Here is a 20814-nt window from a genome sequence, read left to right as displayed (position 1 = left end):
GTGTTTAATAAATGTAGGAATGGACCGATTGATCTAGGTCTTCAATATATTTATTTTTATTTTTATTTTTATTTTGAGGAGAGTTGACTTTTTAATATTCATAAAATTAATCGATTTTGATCTCGAAAAGGTAAAAATTTTTCTTAGCTCACTAAAAATTAAAGCTGTATCATCTTTTAGAATACCATAATACAACATATTTATTTATTTACTTTAGTATACTCCAATATTTTGATTGAAGATACATTAAGTAGAAATAAATTGGCATCACTTTAATTACTAGTAAAAAAAAGGAATAAAGTGATTACAACTTAAAAGTGATTATTCTAATTTCTAAAAAAAAAGTGATTATTCCCCATCCCAGATATTGTAAAAAGAAAAAAAAAGAAATTTTTTTTTTTTATTGTAACAAAGTGTTCCAATGCATCGGACAGTACATATATCAAAGGAATATAAATTAGAAATCATAATTGATTTGGTTTGCAATTTTGATGTCATCAATTTCACACCGTTCATCAAACCGGATGAACTGTTTCTCGTTATATGATATTAGTTATTTTCTCGCGACGTGTTCGTAAAAGGAATATTACGCTGGCCACTGGTGTCTGCTGCTCGAGGCTATGATTCTTCTCGTTCTGTAGCTGGATTTCTCGAGTTCGGCTTCTCGATCGCTGTTCTTCAACTTTCCGGGAGATTTGGTCATTGATTCGCATTCTATTACGGTAGACTGCTGTTTTCTGTTTATTTATCCCCTGCCCCCTCTTTCCGGCTTTCAGTCGGAGGAACCGAGAAGCTAATCGGAGGCTGATTTTCAGCTTGTTAGTTCTATGGATATCTTCTGGCTCTGGTTAAATTTAGCTTATCTAGTAATCAGCTTCCGCTTTTAATTTCTTCTATATTTCTGCATACCACGTACCTGAGATGGTTAAGTTTCAACATTTTTTGAACTCGATGTTCTTGTCTTCTGGACTGTACCTGTGCTTATATTATTACGGTATTCTGAACTTGGAGAAATGGATAATGTAGACAGGAATTTTAGTTCTTTGTTTCAAGTTATTGGAACTTTTCTGTTTAGTTCTGTGTCAAAATTGGAGCGAACTGCTAATAATTTTTCTCAGCATGTGTCGACAATTTGACCACTAGATAGCGTAAAGAACAATCTTAAATGAACATTGACGAAAACGTTAAGCTTATGAAGCTATGTTAGACCGCTGTCTTCGGTTGCAACAAACATGATTATTCTGCTTAGAACACAAATTTGAAGACTGACTAGATTTTCTGTGTTAGGTTCGTCCTGGTGGAAGGAGACCACACCAGGTTAAGCAAGCAACAGTGGGTGCAGAGGTGGATTATGTGCTTGCAGTAGGAAAGTCAAAAGTAGATCAAGAATGGCTTTTGAGCCGTTTGTTTGGTATTGTCGACCGGTTGCTGGTGGTGTGTGGACGACAGCAGTGGAGAATGCTCTTGGTGCTTACACGCCGTGTGCCTTAGACTCTGTTGTTATTGTTATTTCTCACCTGGTCTTTCTAGGTCTATGCATCTATAGAACATGGTTGATCAAGAATGATTTTAAAGCACAGAGGTTTTGCTTGAAGTCAAAGATATACAACTACATGCTGTGTTTATTGGCTGCATACTGTGTATTTGAGCCTTTATTCAGATTGATCAGGGGAATTTCAATTTTTAATTTAGATGGGCAGGATGCACTTTCTCCATTTGAGGTAGAGTTTCCTCAAGATATTAAGAATTCTTTTTAGGTGATGTTTCTTACTGAATTTAGAGTATGCAAGGAAATATGCTTACATGAGGAATGTCAAAAATGGTTTTGTATCTTTTACTTTGCATTTAGGTCCATAATATTATTTAAAAAGCTAAAAATTATATGAGGTGCTATAAGATATATGATGTGTGGGGTGAGAAAATGGTGCCTTGGTCCATATCACTTCTAAGAACCAAAGACGATTTCAGGGTAAGAAAGATCGAGATATTGTCAATTTAAGTTTTTGATATATTAGCTAAGAAGAAACAATTTTGTTTATCTTTGGACATATTGGGTGAAAGATCATCGAGTTCACATATTAAACATTATGCCCTTTTGTTTCAGGTGGTTGCCCTGATAATTCAGGCTCTTGCTTGGTGCTTGATGCTTGTAATGCTTGTTGTAGAAACTAAAGTTTATGTTTTTGAATTTCGTTGGACCGTAAGGTTTGGAGTTGTTTATATATTAGTAGCGGATGCTGTAATGCTCAATCTAATTCTTTCCGTGAAGGACTTTTATGAGAGGTATTTTTATTTTTTTTTAAGAATTATTTTTAATTTTAATCTTATAATTATTTATGATAGCTGGATGCCATCTTACTGCATTGTTCTTGCTGTTCTGTCTTTGAATCATTGGTTGTTGTCAAAGTTAAAAATACACTCTGCCTCAGAAGATGCAAAAAGTATTAGAAAGTGGAGCTGAGATATTATTTTGTCTGTTGTAATTGAAAAAAAAAGGTAAAGAAAATAAAAGCAATTAAGATTCTAGGCGGAAATTGAACTGAATGTAATTCTAAGATAATTGTAAAATACGACAAGTAGATATAGAATTTAGTAATGTAGAGCATATGTCAGACTGGGATGACATTGTTGTGATTGTGATAATCTATCAATCTTGTGATTGTTAATTATTTTCTCAAGCTAGTAATCAGATTTGGAATTTAAATGTAAAGTTTAGCCAGTTTCTTGAACTTGCATTTTGGCACATAACACTGAACCACTGATTAATGGTTCTGCTTATGTCTCTTCAGATATGTCCTATATTGGTACATCAGTGAAGTCTTTGTCCAGGTTGGTTTATTTCTGCCTCTAATCTTTTATACAGCATCTGCATTATTTTGCAATATATGGTTGGAAAAGAAAAATGAGGATCTCAAATGAGTAGTTCGGTGAATTGTTTGGTATGGGCTATACTCTCAAAGTGTTTAACAATATTTTGGTGTTAGACTGTTAAAGCTATAAAAGCTCTCTCTCCATGCAAGCTTGCATTGTAATGAAGTTCTTTTCTACACAACTTTGTTTAATTTTTTTTCGTAGGCTTAAAGCTGTGGAATATTATACTTATAATAAAATAATTTAGTGTGCTTAATCAAGTATCTAGGATTACAATAAGAAAATCAAATATGTAATGTTAGTATTTTGATTTAGGAGTCATGATTTAAAATTCATTTGGTCCTGTATGTGTTGCGAATAGGTTTTTTCTTGCTGGTTTGTTTCAGTTTCTGCTTTCTTTGTGGGTTGGTTGTGTGGCTTGTATTTTGGTCTTGATTAAAGATTTAAACTTGTTGGGTTGTTGCTTTGGTAGTCTTTTCTATTCTCATTGTAATTATGCATTTTATCAATGAAAAATTTCGTCTCCTATTTTGAGCATTAGCCTCATATCAATGAAAAGTTTCGTTTCCTAAAAAGAAAAAAAAGAAGGTCTGAATATTGAGTTTGAATCGAAACAAAATATTTTCATTAATGCAGTGAAACTTTTACAAAAGTAACCCGTTGGAGTTTAAATTAGAGTTCATTACAGAAGGGGCGTATTTTCTAAATAATTTTAAAATAACTTTATTTGTAACATTAAAAATCTATGTCATTAAATTTCTCATTCCACCTTGTGAGCTCTCTTCTGAAATTTTCTTCTTGTTGTAGGCTTTATTTGGTGTTCTTTTGGTGGTATATGTGCCTAGCTTGGATCCTTATCCTGGTCATACGCCTCTAAATAGTGAATCTGTTGATGTTGAATATGAAGAACTTCCTGGAGAGGAACGTATATGCCCCGAGAGGCATGCAAATTTATTTTCAAGTAAGTACTGTTACATAAAATCCCATTTGTAAGATGAGGAGATAAATTGTTGTTTTTCATTATCAATGACGTAAATAATGTTTATGGATGTTATAAAGTATTGGCCAGGGAAGAACTAGAAATTTTCTTAGGGAAGGGGGAATTTTACGTGCAAACACTATGTTTATAAAATACTAAGAGGAGAGCAACTCTCCTTTGTCTGCCAATAGTTCTAACAAATATGGTGGTTCATATGAAAATATTGTTTCTTATGAAAAAGGAAAAAAAAACCTTTATACATTTGGAGGAATGAATTAATCTGATATGGTTAACATTCTAACTGCTTTAAAATTCAAAATTTTAAAATTAAGCCTACAAATTCCTCTTACACCTAGATTTCTTGTTTTGTTATCTATTTTGTACCCACCTCTTTTAAAACCAAGACAAAATTTGAAAACTAAAAAAAAGTAGTTTTTATTTTTAGAATTTGCCTAAGAATTCTACTCTTGTGTTTAAGAAAAATGCAAACCATTGTAGGAAAATGGGAGGAAATAGGCTTAATTCTAAAAAATCAAAAACAAAAAACGAAATGGTTACCAAAAGGGGCCTAAATTATTAGTTTATCCGTAGGCCTTTAGGGTTGTCTCTAATTGGTTATTGAACTTTAAAATTTAAGAAGTGTCTACTTACCAAGAAGTTTCTAAATTTTTAATCCTTGATCGGGTGAAAGTTGTCGAGGCTTTTGACTCAGTCAAATAATTGTTACACTTTCTATTCTAATTCAGTAGTATTAGACAGTAACTGGTCTAACTAAGGGAACCTTTGAATCTCTCAATTGAATTGTAAACAGTCCAAGGTAACCGGGGGTTTTGGAAATTGAGTTTATATGCAAGAAAAATAAACAAAGTTAAATTCAATAATTCAATGATTTAGCTCAGGCTTCTGAGTTGTTCCCAGGATTATAACTTGATCATAGATTATCAGATTAATTCCTATGTTGTCTCAACTGAGCCAACTTACCTAGATAAGCTAGGTGAGAGTCCAATTAATCAAATTAGCCAATTTAATTAGATGAAAAGCATCACAATCAATTACAACTAACCACATTACAAATAGGTATTATGCTAAGGTGAATATCAATTAGGAACAACCTAAATTAATATTCATCATGGTTCTTTCTAGGTTGATTAGAACAATATAACAAGCTAATCTAACCTTTTGCCACTTAATATTGAATCACAATTATATGTCGCCTATTGCGATTCGATACCTAGCTAATGGTCATATAACTTCCAGCAGTGATATAATCATAAACATGAAAGATAGAAAAAAAACCCAAAGACAAAATCATGGAATTATGCAATTGATCTAAATCTCTCGAGTTACAATATTGGGAAAACGAACTCTACGCCTAAGCTAGAATGAGTATCTTAGCTCCTCATCGACATGCCAATCAAGAGGTGGAGTTTAGGTACATGAAAGATAAAAAAACTAGAAGAAAAATGGAGAGAAAATAGTAGGAATTTGGCTGGGATCCAACACAATATGACCCAGGTGGCTAAAAATTAATATATATAAATGCTGAAGCGCTGTGGCACTCTACAATTTGCCGCTTTCGAGGAGAAGGCGCAGTGCCGTAGCGCTAAACATGCACACGCCTGCAATCTTCGGAGTGCCGCGACGCTCTGCGTCTTGCAACAAGTTGGTGCTCTCTGTCTTGCAGCGTCGGCACTGCTACGTCATCTCCCAGGGCAAAATGGTAATTTGGCTTTCACTTTCCCGGTTGATGCAATTAAGCTCCGTTTTGGCCCGTTTTAGCTCCATTTCGTCATTAACACCCCGTTCTACCCTTTATGTGCTCGCAACCTATAAAATAATTAAATAAACACGTAAAATCTAGGAATAATCTTGAGACAAACACGTAAAATCTAAGAACAATATTGAATTAAGTGGAACATGATAGCACATTTTGAGTGCTATCAATCCTGTACATCATACATTCTTGAAATTTTAAAGGGTCTAGTACCTTACAATATCTAGTTATGTCTAATGGGGTTCTAACCAATCTGACATTTTTTTAAAAACAATTTATAGACTTATTAGACATGAAATTGAATCTTGTTTTTAATAAAGTGCTGACCGTTCAATCTCGTATATTTTAAAACGTGTCTAATAGCTTAGGGGAGAATCTGCTAGACACATAATTGGAAATCTAGAGAGCCATTAGACAGTTTAAAACTTCAAAGATCTATATGACACGAAATTGAAAACGGTTAAACATGCCCTGGTTGTTCAGGAATATAATTTTATATGTATACATGCATGTATCATGTATGTATATGTGTGTGTGCATGTGTCTATATTTTTATGTATATATAATATATGAAAAGGATATGAAACTTTTCATTAAAAAAATGAAAAAAAAAACTAATGCTTCAAGACCATACTTATAGTTAAACCAATTTTAAATAATTATAACTAAGTATAACAAACCAAACATGTACCTATGTTAACTATTATACTGCGAATGGAGAATTCACATAAGCATAATCGTAGTCGACCACATAACTACCTCTTCTAGTCTAGACTTGCCCTTGAGGTATGAAATCAAGATCTCTTTGAAATTATTTTGGCATCTTATTCTTAACCTTGGCAGATATATACCTCCTATTATTTCACCCTCAGTTACTTGTTCTATGAGATAAGTTGAAGTGTGTGTAAGTTGGTCTAAAAACTCAAAGATATTTAAAAAGGAACCGTTTTAGCCTGAGCTTGGGCAACCCAATCAGTTATCTAAAGAATGGACGTGATGCTCTTCCAACAATTTGTTTTGTTATTTAAAAATATATGTTGCATTTCTAATTGTGATTACTTTATTCTAGAAACTACGTTTGCATGGATGAATTCCTTACTGAAGCTAGGATACCAAAGGCCACTCACAGAGAAGGACGTCTGGAAATTGGATTCGTGGGATCGAACTGAAACATTATACAATAAGTCTGTTCTTTTGTCTCTCTCAACATAATTTCTGCCGTTTCTTGCACATTCTTTTTGGATCTTATTTACCGTTCTCCATAGCTTCCAGAAAGCTTGGGTGGAAGAATCTCAAAAATCCAAACCGTGGCTTCTTAGAGGATTGAACAGCAGCATTGGAGGAAGGTAAGTAGAATATGAGTGGCAAATGGTTTATTTTTGAAAGGATTGCTATTCCCCTGTTTCTAATTATAAATAGTAACAGTAGTTTCTTGATTGATATTTGGTAAACTATCAATTTATTAGGAGGTGTAGTCTTCTGTTTTGTTTTAGTTTCTTATTAAAAATATTTTTCTAGTTTTCGTTGACACTACTAGTACATCAACACTTGTATTATTTATGACATGCACTTTTTTCAATAAATAATCAACGAGTATGTAAAGACGATATTGAATTTACTCAATAAATTTCTTAAACTTCCTTTTTCAACTGTTGATTAAACAAGTGACTAAACATGGCTGTTTTGAATATATTGTTATTATTTTTAAGGCAATAAAACATCATAAATTTTTTGGAGTATTATTTAATAATATTTATGAAAAAAAATCAGAAAGTTTTAAAAAGTAATATTTGGAATTTGTTATAGTTTGAATTAATGAATAATAAAGACAAAGTGAACTTATGAAGTAAAATTTTATTTTGTTGGATGAAAGTTGTAAACTTTCAATGTATTAATGAGCTGATAATTCTTGAGAGAGACAGAGGGCACATAAATATTTAAATGATTTATCGGTAATTGTCAATGACATGTTTTGTAAATTTGAAGTATTTGTGAATGCTACAGTAGTCAAAGAATATTTCTTTAGATTAATGTCTTTTCAATACATTATAGTTTGTCTTTACTTTTTATTTTTAGTTTTTGAAGTTATAAAACAGCAAGATAGTTTATAACTTGTAAGGCAAACTTTGGCGGGGTATTTTTTTAAATGTTTTTTTTGCTATTTATTTATTTTTGAAAACACCACTTCCATTTGTTGGTTTCTATGTTTTGTAGTCTTTTGAGCCAAAAAGATTCTTCCAATGTATCATTTTTAGGGATTAGTGAATGTGACAATTCCAATGACTAGTTCGAGTGAAGGAACTTGCTTAAGTCACTAGGCCTTCAGAACATCAGGAGACATTCATACATAATTTATTTTAGGAGTATTTTCAAAATCAAAGCATAATTTAAAAGCTTTAAATTGAAAGCCAAATTTTTATAGACAAAAAATTAAAGCTAAAATTTGAAAACTAAGGCCGTTCGTTAACCATTTCGTTTGTAGTTTTTTGTTTTTGAAAATTAAGCTTATTTCCTCCACATTTTTTACAATGATTTGCATCTTTTTTAAGTACAATGGTTGAATTCTTAGCCAAATTCCAAAAACAAAAACAAGCTTTTAGAAGTTACTTTTTTAGTTTTCAAAATTTGGCTTAGTTTTTTAAACCTTTGGTAAAAGGTAGATAACAAAGAAAGAAATTTAGAGGTGGAAGTAGTATCTATAGGTTTAATTTTAAAAAACAAAAGATAAAAAACCAAATGGTTACCAAACAGGACTTAAAAAAGTAATTTTTAGAACTTGGTTTTTGTTTTTGAAATTTGACTGAGAATTCAAATATTTACATAAGAAAGATAGATGAAAACGACAATTAAGAATCCTGAGAAAGCAAGAACATTTTTCAAAAACCAAATAATCAAATAGGGGTCGATTATCCATGTTTAAATAATGGGTTCAAAACCGCTGGTGCCACAATCAAATAATTATATTGAACACTTCTGTTTGTACCCCTGGAACATTGTTTTGTTTCTTTTCATTAATCATTAATCAATTGAACGTTTGTTTCTTTTTCTGGAAAAATATTGATGAGAAAAAGGAGATTAGACAAAAAAAAACTAGCTGAGGTTAAATAATCCTTCTAGGAGAAATGAGTTACTTCTTTAATGGGGTATTGGGTCAAACATAATCCAGTATATTTTGTGAGTTAAATCTATCATGATTCACGTTGATTCCACTATTGAACTTGTACTCACTGGGGCAATGAAAAAGGAAAGGGCTAAGATTCCATCTGTTCATGACAACATCATGATGTTCCTCTCCCCGGGAAATATTAGGACATGAGTAGTGGAGAGACTCAATCTGATAATTTCATTCAGTTATATATGCATTAATGCTTCCAAATGTAATGGATTATAAGAGGTAAAAACAAAAGATACAAACTTACTTTCTCAGTTATTTATTTTTAACAAAACTAACGATTGTCAGATTTCTACTAAAGGTGTATTATGTGAAGTGCTGAAAATGAATTGGATATGTGCTACTTCCTTTTAGTTTTTGTGATAGGAATACTACTGGTTTTGCTGCTTATTCTTTACATTGTCTTTCTTTAATTTTCTCTTCTCTCTTTTCCATTCAATAGGTTTTGGTTGGGTGGCATTTGGAAGGTAATATGATCTACACCTTGAATTTAGTAGATTATTTGGAGTGTTCTAAACAAATGTATCCATTTATGAACAAATATTTGGTCACCAAAATTGAAACATGCAATAATGCACCCAATATCTGAACATTTTTTAGCCTCAGTAATTGTTATTGTGACTGCTCACTGGTTTAGCTGAAAGAAACATTATATTTCTATCCTTAATTTGAAGGGAGCATATTTTCCATCTTATAAAAAAATGATAGTATTAAAGAGGCTCACAGGAAAATTGAATTCAACTCTTGTATTTTTGCATTATTCTTGTCCTTTCTGTTTGACTAACATGTTGTGAGACTTGCAGATTGGCAATGATCTTTCTCAATTTGTGGGGCCTGTCATCTTGAATAAACTTCTCGAGGTTGGTGGGGTCTTTTTTTGCTGGTGCATTATACTTTTTCTTCACCATTAAACATTTGATACTTGGTAGTTCTATTTGTGAACTCGCTTCACATACCATTTATTGTTTTTGATAGCACTGTGTACGAATGCTGATTTGTTGAAACTTTGAAGGCATTTTAGGCCTGCCTGAATTTTCACTTTCTACGTCATCCTGTTTGGAATGAGGTAGAATTTTCCCCAACAAATACTTCAAGAGGGATAACTTATAAGTTATAACTGGTCCACGGGGACGGGCACTTTTATTAATAGTTTAATTTAAAGAAAATAAACATTTTCTTTTCTGTGACATTGGGTGGGAAAGGTTGCTGAAAAAAATGTTGACAAGTTATCCTCCTAGAAATGAAAAATTTGAAGTTATATTGTATTTTTTTTAAAAAGGAAACAACCTTTATTAATCATTAAGATTTAGTACAAGAGATGTGTACTTGGAAATAAAGGCAAATACAAATAACTAAAAAGAAACCAATGGATCAGCAGGCGCACCCGGGCATCTCAACTAGGTTGACATCCCCATAGCACCCTCATCACATCCAACAAAATTGATGAGCCTTTAAAGGCTAGCAAAAAGTTAATACTAATGAGAAGTTATATTGTACTTCGCGTGGATTCTAAAAGAAAGGCAGTCTATGGAGATGCTTAGCTATGCTATACAAGCACATGAAAGAAAATAAAAATGTCCTTGTAGGTTGGAGGTGAGTATTGAGTAAGTGAACATTAGGTGAAAAATTGATATAGTAGGGACCAAAACAATTGTTTTTTGGAACTTCACGGCCTAAAATAGAGATCTGAAAGTTTAGTCACCAAAACGAAGCAAACACGGCATTCGGGGACCAAAATTGAACAAACCTAAAAGTACAAGGAACCAAAATGACGATTTAAACCTAAAAGTTTAGGTTTCTAATGAGTTATGTAAACGGACAATCATATTTGATTGATTGCAAGAAAGTAATATATGACATGCTTCGGGTAATGGACTTTTTTTTTTGATAAATCCCCATGGATTGACCTAATGGTCAATAAGGATCCTAAATAATAAAGAACTTAAGGGAAATGAGTTCAAACCGTGGTGGCCATCTACCTAAGATTTAATATTCTATAAATTCCTTTGGCAACCAAGTATAGTGGGATTAGGTGATTTGACCTCGATACTCAAGGTTATAAAAAGGAAAATGTAGACCTCCTTGGTGTTAGGAAAAAATCTCACTTCTACCAAAGGAATAAACATAAACAGAGAAATTAAAAGAAATCAATAAAACAAGGAACACAAGAATTAATGCGGAAAAACTCTAAATCTGTGAATAGAGATGTCCACGGGGCGGGGTGGGGCCGGGGATGCCATTCCCCATCCACGTCCCTACTCCCCATTTTATTCCCCATCCCTGTAAAATTCCCCACGGGGATTGGGGCGGGGATTCCCCCAGGAATTTTTCCCGTTACTTTTTTTTTTATTTATAAAAAACTAATTAATTTAAATCACTAATCTGAGCAAATTTTACTTAAATAATTAGCTTTATCACTAAATTGTTTATTATGGTTAGTTTTATATGACAATTTGAATTTAAAGATAAATTACTTAAATTTTGGCTTAAAAAAACTAATTATTTTTTTTTAGTAGAAAGAAATAAATATAAATCAAATTATTCACATATATAATCTAAATTTAAACATTCAATTTAAACATATTCATTATGTTTTCCAATAAATAATCAAATTTGAAATTTAAATGTAATATTTATATAATAATAATAATAACATAACATTAGATAACCATACTAAATAAATATGTAAAAGCTAATCGGGGCGGGGAATGCATTCCCCGTCCCCATCCCCGTTTAGCTCACGGGGAATTTTTTCCCCCACTCCCTCCCCCATTCCCCGCCTAATCGGGAAATCTCCGTCCTCGTGGGGAAATTGAACATCTCTATCTGTGAAAAAACCACGAACTAAAAAAAATTCCACTATGTGAAAAATTATTACCATCACATATAAATCTTTCTTCCACCCCAATTACAAGAGCACTCTGTCAGAGCATTATACCCTCTCACACAACTGAACTAGTATATATACCAAGCTTAAAGTGCTTCAAATTGGGATGATTTGAAACCAAAGACAAAGTTTTTTTATTTTTTATTTTTTATTTTTAATAGTTTATTTTTTTTATATATATATATATAATTTATTTTAATTTATTTTATTATACATACATACATACATACATATATATATATATTAATGTTGGGAGCCCATCACTTTATTGAACCTTTCAGATGTGGGTCAATTGGTCTTATAATATTTTGGTAAAATCCAACAAATTCCACCTTGGCAAGATATTTGAAGAATTCACAGCTTTTGGCTGCAACCATTGTCTTCATCGATAATCATAATTCTCAGCTCAGAGAATTATAACTCAGTTCATCACAAACGTAGACCACTTGAAATACCACCTTCCAAGATTTTACTATTTCGTTACATGTCGATAAACCTTGCTGAAATTTATGGTGCAACTTCCACTTACTTGGCTTACTTGGAAGTTCTTCAGCCATCAATACAACTTCTACCACACATCTAACATAACAACCAAGCCAGTGCCCATGTGCAAACTTGTCAACTGCTTACATCATCCTCTATCATGGTAAAGCAGATATACCATAAGGATGAATTTCGTCTTTCTTCAGAGGAAGTCATTGTCTCCCTTAACAAGAAAGACAGAGTCAACATTCGATCCAAAGCTCTTTGACAAATTTACTCTTTTTTTTTTCCTTGTTTTCAGTCTTCTGCTCAAAGACTTTCTTGTTTGAACCTCGCTAGAATCACCCTTGGATTCCATTGGACCACCATCGCCACTTAACTCTTCAGGCGTATCATTGTTCATTCTTTCATTCAAGCCCTTGTGTAACCTAAATTGTATTATCTCATCCTTGACTTACACTTACCATACTCCGAAGTTGATCATTCCATCAAATTTCTCTATATCAAACTTTACTAGACTCATAAAACTTGACACATTTGCTTCACTCCTAGCAAATCTGCAAATAGTAACCCACACTATTTACACTATGTTGCGTGATTGTTACACCATGGAAAACTGCAGGTGCACAGTGTCAAGTTTTAAATAGTGATTGAATTTGAGTATGATCCACAGGAGTGGGTCATTAATTTAGTTAAGTACCATAACTACTTTTACTTTATTTTATCTAGAGAATTAAACCTTGAAGATGCATTATTTAATTAAAACTACTTGGTTGGAGCATTTCGATATTGCTAAGTTCAAAACGATGGTGTTCATTTTCTAATTTATTCAAGTCTTATACCCCTATATCTGTATTAACTGAAGATCCTTTATTAGTTTTTCTCAAGTTTCTTTGATTTGTGTTTGCATTTTTCCTTTTTCACTTCTTTCAGAGTTCGTATCTTGAAAAATTTATCATTTCCATTAATCAATTAATAGTTTGTTTCTTATTAAAAAAAACTATAACCAATTCATATATGGATAAATAATTGGTCATAAGAAAGTCTTATTACTCGATACTTGCTTGTTATCTTGGTTAGTGCTTAGCACTGGCACATAATTCAGTTAGATGGGTATTGATTAGGCATCTATATTACCATGAGAGTTTAACTTTGTAAACACCGTCAAGCAAGTTTTCCTGTTTAATTTTGTCCCTGTATTTGTTCACGTATTTCTTTTGAATACTTGCAGTCCATGCAGCGTGGAGATCCATCTCAAATTGGTTACATTTATGCTTTCTCAATATTTGCTGGAGTGGTATGATCCAAATTCTTGTCCTATTTTGCCAAGTCTATGCATGTCAATAAGTAGGTTAGTCTTTGGTATTAACATGTATCCATCATGACTTCGAAAGATGACATATCTTATTATTTTGACACATCTTATAAAATTATAAATTTGTTAATATGCCAAACATAGATTTTGGAATTTTGGCTAACATGTATAACTCAGTGGCAATGACATCTTTAGGTCGGAGGTTCAAATTTCCATACTCCCACATTTGTTGTACTAAACAAAACAAATTTTTTGATTGCATTATATTATTGTAATTATTGACCATAAGTATTAGTTTTCAATATTTAATAATAGTGTTATCTTTTTATTTATTTATTTTTAATTTGCAACAGTCTTTCCTATGAAAGACCTAACTTAGCTCTTATATTCTTAATATAGATAATATTATATTCCTCTCACAACTAACTTGGTATTAGTTTCTTGTTTGATCTAGCTTAGAACATGTAGTTGTCCTACTCATGTCATATATGACTTCAATTGGCTCATTTTGGCACAAGTTGCATGACTGCAGTTTGATTACACATGTAGGACACATCTAATGGGTTTTCACTTTGGATACAGATCATTGGAGTGTTATGTGAAGCACAGTATTTTCAGAATGTGATGCGTGTTGGTTATCGAGTGAGGTCAACCTTGGTAATTTTGACCTTATGTCTTACATATGCTTGGTTATCAGTTATCACCAATGTGAAATGTTGCCATGATGATCTCTCTTTATCTTTTATAATAATGCAAGTTTGGCTCTTTGAGTGGAGGATATTTTTGCTGAGTGAGCTTTTTCTAGTCCTTGGAACCAATGTTATATTCTTTCTTTTTCAAAATAATAGTTTGGTATTTAAAATGGATCCTCTATCGTTTAGTATTTGAAATAATATGATATCTTTTCTCCATGTCTTTGAAAGTGATTTGATCGATCTCACGATAAAACTTTTAGAAGCATTCTTTGGAAAGGCAGCACCGAAAATCAGGCCTTTATTTGGTAAGATGGGAGAATTCTCCTCCCTTCTAGTTAAATGGCTATGGAGGTACCAAAATGAAAAGTCACCCCCTTGGAGAAGGTTCATTGATGCAAAATATATGGCCTCTCACCTTGGCTGAGGAATTGGGATGACAATGGTGCCTTTTTATCGCCTTGGATTGGATCCACCTTCAAATTTGTTATATTTTAAAATTCAATGTAATGCATCAGAGAAGTACTAAGGTTGTATTTAGTTTTCAAGATCTTCATTTATTGTTTGCTTTTAAGCCCTATTCAGCATCATGACCTTACATGCAATATTTTATTTTATTTTATTTTTTATTTTTTTTCCTTTCTTTTTTTGTGGCTTTTGGCTCTTTCATTTAACTGCTATAAAGGTAAGTTAGTCTACCATATTGGTTCCATATGCTTAGATTCATTATTTTAGTTCCTGTCCTAAGCACAAAGGTATGTTCAAGAAAGGTTATCCTAATACAGCTATGCTTATTTATCCATTTTTAGGTTGCAGCTGTTTTTCGCAAATCTCTGAGGTTAACTCACGAGGCCCGCAAGACGTTTTCGACGGGAAAGATAACAAACTTAATGACTACTGATGCTGAGACACTTCAGGCATTTTCAACTTTTCATACTCTTTTATGATGTGTATGCAATATATATATGTATTGCATATATATGTTATATACTTTAATTTCTTTATATCTTTTCCTTTTGTTCTTCCCTATGCACTTTTCCCCATTTAAATTTCATATTCGAATATAAAATGCATTTCATAGGGCTTCGTGTTAAAAGATATAATATTAAATTTGCCTTCACCCATCAACTTAAGCTTTTGGTAAGATATAATATTAAATTTGCCTTCACCCATCAACTTAAGCTTTTGGGTCAATCGATGAGTTAAAATGGTATCAGAGTAAGTGGTCTAGGAGGTTCTATGTTCAAACCCCGCAATGTTATTTCCTCCCAAGTTAATATTGATTTTCACTTGTTGGTTCTCAAGCCCACAAGTGAGAGAGAGCGTTAGATGATAAAATATTAAATTTGCCTTCACCCTTTAACTTACGTTTTTGGGTCAATTAGTGATTTAACACTTATACTTGGTTATGCATATTGATTTTCAAAATTTGCCACTTCTAGAAAGTTTGCTAATGAATAATGATGTCTACACCCATGGGTTTGGGATGATCTTGGACTCAACCAAAGTGATCATGGGATTGAATCCCATTGCAGTCACTCGAAGGGTTGGATGGAGATTTATGGAGATTTCTAGACTCTAGTCTAAAAAGGATTCTCTCTCTCTTGAAATTATCGAGTAATGATTGCACGTGGATGGATATGCCAATGAAGATATTGGTCTCCTTTCCTTTGTTGCATGGAATTTTCATTGCTACTATCATGATCTATATTTGTTCATCTTCCATCAGTTTTTTTTTGAACAAGAAACAACCCACTTCATTAAGATAATGAAAGATGTTACAAGTGTATGAAAGGAAATAAACCATAGAGAACAAAACTAATAAAAAAGGATCAACAAATGCACCAGGACATCTCAACTAGGTTAACACCTCCATAGCATTCTCATCATCTCCTAAAATGTAGAACAGAAATTCAATAGCTGAGTACAAAATTGAGTAGACCTTGCCTATTTAAAGGCATACAACAAAAAGATAATCTGAAAAATAAAAGATGCCACAACTAGGCAGTTACAGGATCAAGAAAGCGGGAAGATGAAGGCGTTCCAATTGAGACTGATGTCTTGAATGGAAAAATCTTTAAAAGCTTTGGAGAGAGAGCACCAAGAGGAGGCATTGATAAGAGCGATATCAAATTTAAAGGAGCTAAAAGATGCTTTGTCTTGAAACACTCTTTGATTCCTTTTGAACCATAATTTTGATAACAAAGCTTTAACTGCATTGACCCAAAGTAATCTTGGCTTCTTCTTCAATTTTGGACTGATTAAGAGTTGGAAGCACATTTGCTTTAAAATCATCGTCAAGAACCCAGCTAACATTGAAGCACTTAAATAAACGTATCCAACAGTTTTATGCAAAAACACTGGAAGAACAAGTGTAAGAGAGATTCTGAGTTTATCCAACAAAGAGAGCAAACCTGTGGAGAAATATAATGAGTAGGTAGTTTCCGTTGAAGAATATCTGCACTGTTAAGCAAGCCATTCAGCATGATCCAAATCAGTATATTAACCCTTCTAGGACTCTTGGACTTCCATAAGGCTGATTCTAGTAGCGGTCCAATTGGGGAGGAGAAGGATAGATGCTTTACAAGAGACTTGACTGAAAAAATCCCACTTGGTTTTAAAGACCACCTTCTTTTATCGGGAAGCGAATTAAGTTTAGAGTGGGAAAGCTTTTCAGTCAGGAGCTGGAAGTTTTCTGCCTCTTTATCTTTTAGCAGTCTTCTAAAGTGGAAAGACCAAGAAGTTGATGTCTCATCCCATAGTCTTGTAATGAGCGTTCAGGCTTGGTGGAGATGGAGAAAAGACTAGGAATATGAGTCTTTTAAAGGAACAATTTCCAACCAAGGGTCACACCAAAAACCTACCCTTTCACCATTATCTACTTTGAAGGCTGCCAAGGAGTCTACTTTTAGCCAAGATCTTGAGATGTTGATCCAAGGGCTTCTAAGGCTGTTGGTAGTTTTACCATTGGTGTGCCAACCAAACTTACTTCTTCCATGGATGCTTATAATTATTTTCCTCATTGATGAACCTCCACCCCCATTTCGCTAGAAGGCTTTGGTTTCTGAGTTTCAAGCCACCAATACCGAGACCACCATCTTCTTGAGAACGAGAAACAAGGTCCCATTTTACTAAATGATTTATTTTGCTTCCGGAATGCCCTTCCCATAAAAAATTTCTTAAAAGTCTTTCTAAAATTCGAACCACCTTTTCTGGCATCAGGAGAAGTGACATATAATAAGTTGGGATATGAGAAAGAACCGACTTACAAAGGGTGGAGCGACCTCCTCTTGAAAGATTGTATCTCTTCCATTTGTCCAATTTACTTTGAATTTTATCAATTACTGGTTGCCAAAAAGCCAATTGTTTAGGGTAGCCACCTAATGGAAGACCGAGGTACATGAATGGAAGAGAGACAGTCTTGCAGTTCAGAATGGCAGCTTCTGATTGTAGCTTAAAATGGTCAATATTGATGCCGCTTATGGCTGATTTTTTCCCAATTAATCTTCAACCCATAACACCACTCAAAGAGTTCAAGTATTTTCTTTAGGTTTCTAAGCTTTTCCTTGTCATCTTGGCAGAAAATTAGAGTATCATCCGCAAATTGCAAGAGAGGAACATGAATTCTATCTTTGCGAACTATAAAGCCTTCAAACTTACCTTTCTCATGAAGTTGGGACTGTAGTGCATTTAGGACTTCACTGACTAATAGAAAAAGGAAAGGAGAAAGAGGGTCACCTTGCCTTATTCCTCTTGAAGCTTGGATTCTACCACGAGGTCTTCCATTTATAAAAATTTTGAATTTTGTGTTAGAAATACAACCCATCATCCACATTATCCATCTTGAGTCGAAATTCTTTTCAACAAGATTTTTTTCAAGAAACTCCCAATCAACACGATCAAAGGTTTTTTCTAGATCAAGTTTTAAAATCCACCCTTTTTTTCTCTTGGAGCGATAATCTTCAACCACTTCATTTGCTATGAGGATTGGGTCTAATATTTGCCTTCCTTCAATGAAAGCACTTTGTGAAGCCTCTATTATACTTGACATTACCTTTTTCAGCCTCTCCACTAGTACTTTAGCTACTACTTTGTAAGTCAAAGTAGTTAAACTTAGATTTATAGAAAATAGATAACCTTCTAAGTATTTTTGAAAACAACATATTGGCACAAAAATTGATTTATAGGTTCATTTAACCATCTTGGGTTGACCTATTGAATAAGGACTATGGTATCTTGTAGGGATTAGAAGGAATGAGTTTAATCCATGGAAGCCAAATGATGTAGCATCAAGTAGGTGGATTGTTTTGTGAGATTAATCAAGGTTAAAACCAGCCTGGACACTCACGGATATAAAAAGAAAAAAAAATCATATACAAACCATATAAGGAGGTATACACATGATTTTAAATCTGAATGGTCAGATCTTATACTTTCTTTTTTCCCATATATATTTCTATGGCTACGTAATTGCAAGTTCTCACTTCCCAATATTCTCTTTCCTTGTTTATTTAGTCATGTCTTATAGAATGAATTTCTATTCTAGAAAAGAAAAAAAATCATCTTTCTAATCAAATGCTAAAACTTACCGTAGGTTTTTTTCTTCTTTTTTTTTTTTTGGTCTTGGTATCCAGCTAATAACCCAGTCACTTCATTCATTATGGTCAGCTCCATTTCGTATTATCATTGCAATGGTTCTTCTTTACCAGCAGTTGGGAGTCTCTGCACTTTTTGGTTCATCGCTGCTAGTTCTTTTGTTTCCCATACAGGTATGTATCTAACAGCTCTTAATGTCTAAATAGTTTCTAAAGCAAATGTAAGAATTGAAGCTCGAAAATTAAATTTGGTTTCTACCTTCATGCTTCCTTGACACCAGACTTGGAATCAGCAATCTCAATGCTTGACGGCTTTTCTAATAAAGTACTTCTTACATTTTAATTTGGGTTTCTTTCTCTTATGCAGTGTATCTGTGTTATGATACACAACCAATAGATTTTTGTCTGTATTTTTTTTTTGTTTGGAGAGCTTTTTTGAATTATCAATGTGCTAAATAATTGTAGATTTGAGAGACTATGTACTCCCTTTAAAGAAAAGAGATTATGTAATCTGATGTCTAAGTGAAAGGAAGGCTGCGAGAAATTAAAGACTCGGGCCTCTCTGTAACTTATTTCTCAGCTTTTCTTCTTCCACAAATGTATCATGTTCATATTCCCTTCTTGGTTTCTACCATCTATCCCCCTGTCCTCCAAAATCATGCTCAAAGCAACCATTTTTCTCAATTCAAAATCCCACATCACTGTTAATTTTTCATTTGACCTTTTGGTTTCATAGAAACAGTATAACTTTACTACTATATCTTTTTGTAAGAAACTATTTGATTATGCACTTTTGTTGAGTTCTCCTGGTTCAACATGATAAATTTTGACCCCTTTCAATTTTTTTATTTTAAAATTACCGATAAATTTACTTTAGCATTTTTTCTCTATATCATTATATGAAAAGTTGATTATGTATGTATCTGGGAGGAGGCATCCACATATTTTGACCAACCTTCCTCATTTGTCTTCTGCCGTTGGTAGCTGATTTATTGTATTATCCGTAATGTAAATGATACACACGCTTCATAGTGCAGGAGGTGCTATTTAGACCCCTATTTTGGCAATTGATTAATTTTTGAGTGCATTTATTTCTGTACTTATGATCTGGTATCGTCATGCATCCATTGACATCTTAAGGAAGTAGGTTTTGCATGATGTTGAACCCATTAGTTAGTATTTTGCTTACCTCTCAACATGATCCCATACCAGACATATCTAATATTTATACTATTGTATTTTGTGGTTACAGACACTTGTGATCAGCAGATTGCAGAAACAATCCAAAGAGGGATTACAACGTACAGACAAGAGAATTGGTCTCATGAATGAGATCTTAGCTGCAATGGACACAGTGAAGTATGCAGTATAAGAATAAAATACTCAACTCTTTATTATCTAAAACTTCCTGAATTTTATTGATTTTCGGAAATGGATCAGATGTTATGCATGGGAGAGTAGTTTTCAGTCAAAAGTACAAAGTATTCGAGATGACGAGTTGTCATGGTTCCGTAAGGCATCACTTCTTGGTGCGGTATGTTATTTATTTCTTTATTTTTAAATGCTATGTTCTGTTCATTGTGTTACCTATGAAAGAAACAAAAATGTATAGTTAAGGTTGCCACTTGACCTTTTAATGGAATACTTGAATTTGGGAAGAAAATATTAATGTATTTCTTCTATACAATAGATAAAATACAAGGCCTTCTTATATAGTGTAAAAACCAACTATCAATAAGAGAAAAAATCTTACAAATATAAATGATATATTGTTTGTTTCTTTGTATTTTGAGCGTTAGTCTCTTTTCATTAAAAACATTGTCATCAATTCAATCATCTTTCTATTTGAATTTAACAGAATTGTTAGTTTGGGGGACATTTTAGACCTATTTCATTAAACTTAGGGACTAAAAGGGTATGTTTTAAAAACTCAAAGGACCAAAGCGACCTATAAGTAAAAACTTAGGGACCAAAATGGTAACTTTCCCTTAGATTTATTTACTTTTTAGGAAAACACACACACACACACATGGGGATTCTTTTATT

At 33.0% G+C, this 20814-nt stretch overlaps 1 protein-coding gene across 2 annotated transcripts in view; it reads left to right on the top strand.

Moving 5' to 3' along the window:
* The first annotated feature begins 407 nt into the window (after window positions 1–407).
* The window catches only part of LOC120072869 (ABC transporter C family member 2-like), a 34783-nt gene continuing 14376 nt past the window's right edge, over window positions 408–20814 (top strand). Inside the window, exons 1-15 of one of the 2 annotated variants that reach the window (XM_039025394.2) lie at window positions 408–722; window positions 1288–1721; window positions 2105–2283; window positions 2790–2829; window positions 3679–3832; window positions 6694–6808; window positions 6890–6970; window positions 9239–9263; window positions 9600–9656; window positions 13398–13463; window positions 14064–14138; window positions 14983–15090; window positions 18808–18942; window positions 20021–20127; window positions 20209–20302. In XM_039025394.2, coding sequence (XP_038881322.1) covers window positions 1389–1721; window positions 2105–2283; window positions 2790–2829; window positions 3679–3832; window positions 6694–6808; window positions 6890–6970; window positions 9239–9263; window positions 9600–9656; window positions 13398–13463; window positions 14064–14138; window positions 14983–15090; window positions 18808–18942; window positions 20021–20127; window positions 20209–20302 — 1569 coding nt within the window. In that variant the 5' untranslated portion in view covers window positions 408–722; window positions 1288–1388. Of the gene's footprint in view, window positions 819–1287; window positions 1722–2104; window positions 2284–2789; window positions 2830–3678; window positions 3833–6693; window positions 6809–6889; window positions 6971–9238; window positions 9264–9599; window positions 9657–13397; window positions 13464–14063; window positions 14139–14982; window positions 15091–18807; window positions 18943–20020; window positions 20128–20208; window positions 20303–20814 lie in introns of both variants that reach the window. The other variant, XM_039025395.2, reaches the window with a different exon arrangement.

This window comes from Benincasa hispida, chromosome 3 (assembly GCF_027475165.1).
Source record: "Benincasa hispida cultivar pf3 chromosome 3, pf3_genome.v1.1, whole genome shotgun sequence".
Lineage (NCBI taxonomy): Eukaryota > Viridiplantae > Streptophyta > Magnoliopsida > Cucurbitales > Cucurbitaceae > Benincasa > Benincasa hispida.
The sequence above is the reverse complement of the archived record's forward strand: the minus strand, read 5'-3'. Positions and strand labels throughout refer to the sequence as shown.